Genomic DNA, 10,323 nt, shown 5'->3' on the forward strand with positions numbered 1-10,323 from the left:
CTGGCGACTCTAGTTCACTTCTAGCTTACAGGTTTCAAGATGACCCCTACTCATAAAGGCATCGTGCTTTCCCTGCAACTGTTAATTACAGCAGTGCACCCAGAGTTCTTACACAACCATCCAGTAAAATTAAATGCACTCCTATAACGTCTTTTTCATACACAAAGCATCCTGTAGTAGGAACCGCCCTGTCTGGCTCATCACTCCCACTTCCAATTAACGCAGCCCAGCCGTGCCGCCGACCCGCAGTCTGGGTGCTGGGAGGGGAGCGGCCGCACGCCGGCACTGCAGCGGGCTGCACCATCGCGCCCGCCCTGCGCACACCGCCTGCCCCCGACACAGACCCTGCACCGCACCAGCGGGACATTGAGACGAGAGCTTTTGCCCATTTTTTTTTTTTTTTTTTTAATGTATCACAATGAGCAGGAAACATACGTGATGAAATATTTCCAAAGGAGTATATTCAATTACCATCTACAGTCAACTCAACTATGACAACAAAGTCTTTTGTGACAAATTCTTTCCAAGTTTTGAAAGTTCCATGTGGTTTCTGTTTCTGTTCGTCTCCATGAATTTTGGTACAGTTCGAGATCAGCATTGTTACAGTAACAAAAAAAGCTAACAAGACTACATTATAGAAAAACATCAAGAACATCATTTTTGGTTTCACTTGCTCTATTTTTTGTACATTGCAAAGGCTGTTCATACCCCTTTTCACCTCATTTACGCTTTCCGTTCTACCCAAACTCACCCCCCAAAATAAAACCAAAATAAAATATTCAAAGCTTTGTGTTTCACAGTGGGCAGTATCTCAGTGCCAACCAACCAACCGACCAACCAACCAGCCAACCAACCAGCCAACCAACCAATCAAGCATCCACCAAGTAACCGACTGACCAACCAGCCGACAGCCAACCGACCAACCGACCCCATTTCTGCTTCTATTTAAAGGTTTATTTTTTGTTTGCTAAAGCAAAATATATTTCCACGAATGCCGGGTGCGCTGGCGGTGCCGGTGCCTCCTCGCCTGCTCCCGCCCCACCTGCCCCGTGGGCGCGGGCGGCCCCAGCGCGCGCCTTTCACCTTACTGTATTCTCAGTTGCATGAAACTTTGGCCATCTTCACCACTTAAAAAAAAGCTTTTTATTAAAAATAAAACAGAAACCCGCTCAATGCTATGTTTAAAACCGTCTCCTCGCTCCTCGCCCTCCCCGCTCCCGGGCAGATGCAGGGTGTGCTCGGGGCAGGAGGACGCGGCCCCGCCACACGGCCGCCCAAGCGTCCCATGGGCAGCGGCCGCGGTGCGTGGGGCCGCAGTCCGATCCCCCGCCGCGCCGTGTGAGGGGAGGAGGCAGCCTCGCACCGAAAGTCTCTGGAAACATTTACAGAAAATACAAGGAAATGAATTTATAAAACCTTTTAGTGGGTGGGAAGGAGGAGGGGGAAGGAGGAAAGGGAAATTGCACTATGACCAAGCAATATAATTAAAAAAAAACAACAACGAAAACCAACAAAAGAACCAACAAAAACCAAAGGGTTTCAAAGAGACCTCGCAGAACTTGACAGATAAACCTAGTGTTCAACTGTTATCTCGTATCACAGAATCAAAACAAACGAAAAATTTCTATATGGTACAGACAGAGTAACATACAACAGTTAAATGGCAAAAAATATATATATATATATTTCATAGAATTACAAACAAGATAAAATAATGGAAAACCAAAACTGTACAACTTTAGAATTTAAAAAATGTTCATCTCAAACACAGGGAGAAATACAAGAACTTCTGTTGAAAGAAAACAGTTTGTTAAAACAGCGATCGCGTTTCGTGTTCTTGCTTCCGTTTTGACACCTTATGCTACAGCTGATCCTGGCGGGAACGTCGATGTACTCTCTTTAGTATCGTCTACTTAAAAAACAATTAAAAAAAGAATTTGCACTGTGCATTAGCCTAGTCAGAAATATGTACAGCAGTTCGGGATCTGGTCTTTCGTCAAACTAAAACCAAAACTCCGTAAAAACAAAAGAGTCCCGCTAAGAAATGAAAGCCACGTTCGTCTCTCGGGCGCTCCGGGCTCTCGTGGCGGCGATGCACGGCCTCAGCCCGGGGGCGGCGGAGGAGCCCACGTTCACAGTTATCCAAGTTCCCTTTGAAGCAGGAGGAGGAGGAGGATGGCAGGGAGAAGGCTCTCACGCTGTTGGGGCAGAGGACACGGGGGGAAGGACGTCGTTCCTGTTGACGTTTGGCTACACAAGTGGAGCAGCGAGCATCTCTTTATCTCCAGGCTCTGCGTGGTAGCAGCACCGAGTTTAAGTTTCCAAGTCCGGACCGCAGGAGGTGGGGAGCGCAGGCGGCCCAGCACAGCGCCCGCACGCGGCCCCCTGCCGCCCCGGGGCCAACAGCACGGCCGGGGCTGCTGGCGTGCGCTGCGAGTTGTCTCTCTGCTTGCAGAAGAAGCACAGATAACAACCTGGGTACTTTTTTTTATTCTTTATTTAAACTTAGACTTGTTTGTTTAATCAGAAACAAATTCTCAAGTAAAAAGAATCCTTTTTGCTCATTCTGCACCAGTGGTGAAAGGGTATGTCTTTGGATTTTATTTAAAGCATGAATCTTCTTTAGAGAAAAGAATGTAACAAAACCTTGGTTTTTTTTGTTTTTTTTTTTTTCTTTTTAAAGGAGGAACAGAGTGCAGCCTAATTACACAAACGGAAACAAATGCGTATAGTTCAGGAACAGAGTCTTTGAAGCATTTACAAATGAGGAAAAGAAGAGGAAAAAAAAAACAACAACAAAAACCCAACAAGAAGAATGGAAAATAAGAAAGAGATAAGTGCACAAGGGTAACAGACATAGGTAAATCGTATGTATTCGCCTTAAAAAGTTTCAAACCCCCAACAAAAAATATTCTGCAAGGGATCCTACTGACCCCCAAAACCCTTTGAACTTCTTTCTTTAGTTTTTATAAAATAATTATGCAACCACCCTCTAAGAAATGAAGGTAGCAACCATAAGTGGAAGATTACAGGATGGGGGAAGTGGGGATAAAGGTACAAAGGGAGAAAAGCTTGGGCGAGTCAATGGATTGCAATCTATCTGGCTAGGAATGAACAAGACAACATCAAATGAGAAGCCGTCAGCTGGACCATACAAAAGCTAAATGTACACAAAAGGGTTTTTTCTTTTAAATCTACCATACTGCTTCAGTTCATTTCCAATGCAACAATCTACTCAACACCAAAAATGGTCATATCTATCATAAATACAGAAAGTCAGTTGTTTTAAAACTTATTTTTTAAGCTCCGAGTCCTCAACACTCTTTGTGGTTTTTTTTCTGAAAAGTGGGAGTGCTTAACTTTTCCCCTTGAAATTGGCTTCAGCAGAAAAGCTACCCTTAGAATCCCCGAAAAGCTAAAGCAGTTCACATTGTTTTTCTCTTGAATACTTTCTGCCCATTTTAAATTAACAAAAAAAAAAAAAAAAAAAAAAGAAAAAAAAAAGAAAGAAAAAAAAAAGAAGAAAGAAAAAAAAAAATCCTTTTCTGGAACAAAAACAAAACAAAACAAAAAACCCCCAAACAAACAAAAAGAAATTATATATATATATATATATAAAAACAATGATTCTGAAAACAGAACAAAGTGTGAGCGATTGACCTGAGAATAAAAAGACATTACATTTCTTTTTTCTTTTAGCAAGCCATTGGTATCTGAATGCTAAGATAGCAAGAAATTTAAAACTGTAACAAGGTGGGCTGCTTTCCCATACAGTGCATGCCGGCCTCTGCTGTGCTATTGACGTGGGGCGTACTCAGAAGGGGCAATGTACAAGGGGCTTCCGCTCCGAGGACACGACGGAGGCAGCGCGGGCTCTCATCTCCCAGACCAACAGTACCTTCGAAAGGACAAATGTAACAGGTTTGTCTTTTTTTTTTTTTTTTTTTTTTTTTTTTTTAGTTTTATTTTATTAAAAGGAAAGGAAAAAAGAAATGTAAAACCCACCGGCATCGTTATATGGGAAAACAACCCACACTTTTTCTTTTTTTCTTTTTTCTTTTTTTGGTTAGAAGCTTTGGAATTGCAGTTAGTCTATTTTTGAAATTGGTTTGTTATTAACTTTTTTTTATTTAAATTCATTTTCATTGTTCATCTTCAAAGCTTACAATCTGAAGGTGTCCATTCCTACACTAGCTAGACCACTGTCCTTAGGGCAGCCGGGCTCCCGGGGCCCCTCCGCCGGGCTCACCGGTCCATCTGACTTTTGGCTAAGATCCGTGTCAGACTCCTCCGAATAGTCGTCTGTTGGCATCGAGGGCTGAACCCCTGAGGTGCTGCATGAACTTGAGGTAACCGTTGAAGATGAGGAGAGAGGAGGGAAGGGCGGCGGCGGCGGCTTCCCCGGCGGGGCGCGGGGGGCGGCCGGGGGCCAGGGCTTTCTGGAGGCGTGGGGGGAAGCCGGGGGGGGCCGGGGGGGCGGGGGGCTGTCGTTTGAGTGAGCGGCCGACTGCGAGGTAGATGCGGTGCTGGGGTCGGGGGGGCAGGCAGAGTGAGGTAATAGACTGGGGTGCTCTTTGGCGTTTCTTGCTGCTCTTGTGATTGTTCGGTGTTTGTGCGGGGCTGACTCGAGATGCTGACTGAGGGCTTCGTCCCCACACACCGTGCTCTCGCACGCCACGCACTGGTACGAGCCGCTGCCCTGGCCGCTGCCGGTGGGCACGTGAAGCACCATCTCCTGCAGGTTCGCCACAGACTGGCCGAAGAAGCAGAGGGACTTCAGGTGGTCGCTGGCCGCCTCCTGGTCGCCGAAGCCCGCCTGGCACTTGCGGCAGACCAGTTTGTACTGCACCTTCGGGACGATGAAGGGGTCGCAGAGGGAGTCCGCACCCTTGCCTTCTGCTTCGGGCTCCTCGGGGGGGTTGGGCAGGAGGGGGGACACCTCGCGGGGTGCGTTCTTCTGCTCTTCTTGCTTGGGGGGTTCTTTGGCAGGGTCTTTGTCCGGGGTGGCGGCCCCCGCGGGGACGGGGGTTTGGCTTCCTTTGGGCTGCTGCGCTTTCTGCTGCTGCTGCTGCTGCTGCTGCTGCTGCTGCTGCTGCGCCTGCCGCTGCTGCTGCTGCAATGCCTCCTGCAGACTCTGCTGGTATTGCTGGTACTGCTGCAGCAGGGAGCCGGGGGACAGCCCCAGCAGTGCCTGCGACAGCGCGGGGCTGTAGGGAAAGAGCCCCTCCATCCCGTACATGGGCTGCAGGTACCCGCTCTGCAGGGCACCCGGGATCTGCGGGGCGTAGTAGGGGGAGAACCCAGGGACGAAGTAGGGCAGGAACTGGCTGGTCAGCAGCGTGGCAGGGTCGGAGCTCAGGGCGGCCTGCAGTGCCTGGAGTTGCGCCGGTTCCACCGCGTACTCCATGGCAGGCAGTGGGGCTGCAAGGGCACCCGCCGGTGCCTCCCCCTTCTCCTTCTTGGGCCCTGGCAGGGGGTCCCCCTTCCCCTTGGGTGCCTTCTCCTTCTCTTTCGCCTTCTCGCCCTCCTTCTCCTTGCGTGGTGGCGGGGGCTGCTGCTGCGGCTGCGGCTGCGGTGTTGTCGCCGGAGGCTGCTGCGGGGCGATGGCCGTGCCCTGTGCCGGGGTGGGCGAGGTGAGCACTGCCGGGGGCTGCTTATTTGGTAATCCAGAGGTGGGAAGGCCGGGCGAAGGGACGCTTGTGCTGGGCAGGCCCATCAGGTTGGGTTTGGGAGAAGTTAAAGCTGCAAGAGGGAGGAGAGAGAGGTGAGGAGCCAATCAGCACAGGCGGGCAGCAAGCAGCAAGCCGGTGGTCCTGGGCCGCAGGCACAGCCCCTTCCCCACGTGGGGCAGTGCTAGCTGGGCCCTGCAGTGAGCTCGTAATGCTGTGTGTCCCCACTGCCCCACATGCTCATGGCCTCGCACCTGCCACCATGTTATGCACTGCCATGGACACCCGACAGCTGCCCGGCATTGGGCCCAGCAAAGGGTCACTAGCGCTGGTACTTAAAATGTAGGCTGCCCACTCCTCTGTTGCACTCCGTGGTGCTTCTCACTCTACTGCTGGACAAAATGGAGTGCTCTGCAACTGGAAATGGTGTTAAGGAGCCCCTGTCCCAGGAAGGGCAGTCACACTCAGCACTCTGACCCCCAGACCGCCTCTCGGGAGGGAATGGAAGGATACACGGACGAACAGACATCTGCCACCACCCATCAGAGTGGAGTGCCCATGCTCAGATTCATCCTTCAGGAGCTGACTACGCACCCCTCCTGACCTGCAGCTCACCCCACATCCACAATCCTGCTTTCCCGAAGGGACAGAAGGCAGAGGCACATCCCAGTGGGTTCAGTCTGGGGCAGCTGAGCACATCTGGCGAGGGAACAATGCAGATGCATAGGAGGGCTGAAGAGAAGCATGGGGCAGCTCAAGCGTGCAAAGAGCTTTGGAGAAGGGCTGTGGGATGAGAGCTGGTGCTGAGCCCTGGGCAGCCAGGGCAAGGCACTGGGAGGGGACTGCGGATGCAGCTGGGATGTCCCCAGGATGCCTCTCGCTGCTCCCTGAGTGCTCAACTTTCCCTTCCTGTGGCCAGGTGGAGGGCAGCCCATCGTGTCACAACAGGAGCAGCTATACAGAGAATGCCACCTTTGCAAACATGGGTCAGTCATTCACAGCCTGTTCTAGGTGGCCCTGCCTGAGCACAGTGTCTGGACCAGATGACCGCGAGAAGCCCCTTCCAACCCAAACTGTTCTGTGGTTCTGTAAACAAAGGGAAGAAGATCTCCTTATTCCCTACTTCTGAGCAGAGGCACAAGCCCTGCAGAAAGAGCTCAGCACACACAGTGCACCTGGCCTTCTTGTGTAACTTCAGCCAAACTTTCTGAGCTGTTGTCTCCTATACAATGGAGCTGTTCCAGTTCCCTGGGTTGATTCTCTTCAGATGAAAACTTTGTTCCTTTTGTGGAACGTAGCTTGCAACTATGGGTGCCACAGAATGAATTAAACAACTTTGCAAGGATCATTTTCCAAAGCAAATTAGAAGTTGCCTGACTTTAGCTTAGGGGTTTTATTTTCTTTTTTTTTTTTTTTCTTTTTTCTAAACGACGCAGACACAGGAAGGTCTTGATTAGAGAGGATCCAGTGAGGATGGACTTCTTAGGAAACTGAACCAAGTTCTTGTTCTCCTCCACACTTTTCCTTTCAGCTTCCAGCAAAAGCAACTCTAAGTGCTGTCAGCACCAGCAAAATGCAGACACAGAAGAAGGTGCATCATTACCATGAAAGAACAGACACACAGGCTGATAGCAGCAGATAAACGTCACAAGGTAAGGATGGCTTCAAAGGAAACCTATATCTCTAGATTTTCTCTTACTTGAACACTTCCCTGTTCACTCAGACCAGCATTAGCTGGTCTGGCAGAAAAAGCCAGAGACAGCAGAAGGAAACAGAACTGGACCATTTACTGTAAGTGAGACTACAGTTTCCAATTCCTCAAAAATATCTGAAAAACAGTTATTTTGGTACTGATCCCTCTGAAACTCCACAAGGATTAACAGCAGATGTCATGGACAGGTCCTTTTCTCCCACCTGCCCTAAATCGGTGTTCCTCTGGCCACGCATGCAAACAGAAGGGAAATGCTGTGCCACATGGCCCCTAACACTGGTATTGCCAATTTTGTTACAATCTCCATAGACTAGAGAGCGCTGCTCATGGTGACCAAAGTTGGCTGAACAGGCTACATCTAAGGCATTTTGTCCTAGTTGGGTGGTGTTCATGAACCACAAACTCCTAACTAAACCCCATCTTTCTGTAAGAGGCTCTGTGCACACGACTTCTGTTTCAAAATTTGTTGGGGATCTGCCCAACTCCCTGGGGCAAGAACATTGTGTTTTGAGGGCAGTTACAAGCACTGTAAAGCTTCCTCAAGGAAATGGACTTGATTGCTGGAATGTGAGGTCTGCTGGTCCTCCCAGCAGCATCAGACAGCTTCCGGGATTGATTTGTGCTCTCACAGCTGATGGCAGTTGGGACCATAGGAGCCGTCCACCTCTGAAGGACTGGTGCATTACTCACACCCACTGCAGTTGGTGAATGCACTCCCAGAAAGGAAATCCCTCAATATCATTAGGAGAAAACAGAAATAAAACAAAACTTCAATTTTCTCACAGGCACAGCCCCGTACGGCCAATGACTCCACAGCTGGGAACTGCCTGCAGGATCCCACCCCTGCTGCAAATCATTATCACACTTTTGGTCCTTAGAGCTGCAGCACTGGGAAACAGCAATGGCTGCACAGCAACTCCCGCTTTAAGTTGTGCCATTCAGTGAAAGAGGGCAGGAGAGGAGAAGGTTCCCCTTCTGGGCACAGTTTTGAGTGCTGCCGGGAGAAGTGCAGCAGCGGGGCACCTGGGCACATGGCTGGTGTGGGAAGCAAACCCAGCTGCTGCCAGGCTGCTTCACCCTGTGAGCAGCACAAAAGGGACCTGCACACAGCTGGAGCTGCAGCCAATGGTTTGTCTGAGCTGCAGCTGCCCCGTTTATCCCGACGAGGTCTTCAACCAACATCACTCATCCTGAGAACCAAGCACAGGCACCCACAACCCCGTCACACACAGGTCCCGTTTCTGCAGGTGGCAAAGCTGGGGCGGCGCACGATCTGCACAGTGACTGCAATACTACGTGTGCTCCTCTGCCTTCTGGGCGCCAAGCCCCACACTGCTGCCTGCACAGCCGCACTGCAGGAGCCCCTCACATCACCGTGCCCTGTAACACTGCGCTTCTCGTAACATGGCAAAGGAATGACCTCCTCGTAGCATCATGGGTTGGCAGCTAACGGGGACACTGCAGTCTGCAAACCCAGCCGCATGACACCCTCCTGCAAACAGTTCAGTTGTCCGTGGTGTCATCCATACTGCGGCATTCAGCCACAGGTTTTGGAAACCTGTGTGCAGAGCTGGCCTCCTGCGCAAACAGGAGGGGACAAACTTATGTCTCTGTGCAGAGGACAGCCTGGGGAAGGAAGCCAGCAGCAGGGCTGCAGGAAGAGGCAGACCCAGAGAATTCAGTGTGACTGAAGAAAAGCCCTCCTGAAACTTGCACTGCTCTTGATGCTGTATTGAGACAACAGTGATTTGTAAAGGTATAAGTGGGCCTCCACGCAGCAGCCTCACAGATTTCAGATAAGGGTGCATTATGGAGAGGTGCCATTGAAACGGATGTTCCCTAACTGAACAGCCCCGCAAGCCTCGAGCACAGGAGCAGCGGCTAATTCGTAACATTCCTGGATGCACAGCCTTATCTGCTGCGACAGGCTTTGAGCAGAGATGGCCTGACCTTTGGAGCTTTATCTAAAGGCCACAAATAGTCTGTTTGACTTTCTAAATAGCTCAGTCCTGTCTAGGCAGTCACTGATTGCTTTTAACATTCATAGTATGTAGCCCCATCTCCCCAGGACACATCCTGGTCTTTGGAGAAAAATAAAGGCAACAATACATATTGAAGCGCAAAAAAGTAATTTTAGATCTTGTTACAAATTTGGGGTACTAAGTAAACAGTGCAGAGATGATGTGAGATAGCCTGATAATATAATTTGCCCAAGAGATTGTCTTGGCCTATTTCTGGCCACTGAACCAAAACCCTCTGTAAGAACAACAGCACAGAAATATCCTGGCACACCACGATCCCTTCAGGCACACACCTAAGACTAGGACTGAGGAGCAGTAATGGGCAGCAGCCCCAGACAGAACAGCTCACGCAAACTCTTTTCAACACGGCTCAATTACAGTGGACAGTCCTACACCCACAGTGAAGAACTATTTTATCTCTTCATGGGGATGGAGGGAGTTCTATAACTGTGCAAAAAGCCTGTGGAGAACCTAGCTCCTAACAAAGCCCTTCCAGCTAAATTCACTCTGATCTCTTCTGTTTCTGACATGAACATCAGGAACCATTCTACAATGTAATGCCCTCTACTGCTGAAGTAGAGGGAAGGATCATGGCTCCAGGAGAGTGGATCATCTTTGGAAAAGCCAGAACCTGACAAATGCAGTGACTGGACATTTTCCATTTGCCTACAGAAGATATTTTGGAGATAAACTGCGGTGGAGGTAAAAGTGAACACAACCACTTCCAAGGGGAGAGAAAGATGCCTATTTTACACCATGGGTCACTGGTGCTCCCTTTACGATATTACACCCAATGTCAGTGTAACAACACAGTAACTGCAGGCTCTGGTGATGTTACTTACAGTGAGCAGCTCTGCAGTGTAACTAGTCATATCAGCTATTATCCTTTAGTCCAAGGCTTTGATTTGCCTATCCAAAGATT

The 10,323-nt window shown here is 49.7% G+C and overlaps 1 protein-coding gene across 6 annotated transcripts in view; it reads right to left on the reverse strand.

Annotated features, from left to right (window-relative positions):
- Nucleotides 1-413: 413 nt before the first annotated feature.
- ZFHX3 (zinc finger homeobox 3) overlaps nt 414-10,323 on the reverse strand; it is a 510,916-nt gene continuing 501,006 nt past the window's right edge. For all 6 annotated transcript variants that reach the window (XM_048958823.1, XM_048958822.1, XM_048958824.1 and 3 more), the window contains one exon: nt 414-5,742. In XM_048958823.1, the coding sequence (XP_048814780.1) occupies nt 4,163-5,742 (1,580 nt within the window). In that variant the 3' untranslated portion in view covers nt 414-4,162. The remainder of the gene's footprint in view (nt 5,743-10,323) is intronic.

This window comes from Lagopus muta, chromosome 12, assembly GCF_023343835.1.
Source record: "Lagopus muta isolate bLagMut1 chromosome 12, bLagMut1 primary, whole genome shotgun sequence".
Taxonomy (NCBI): Eukaryota; Metazoa; Chordata; class Aves; order Galliformes; family Phasianidae; genus Lagopus; species Lagopus muta.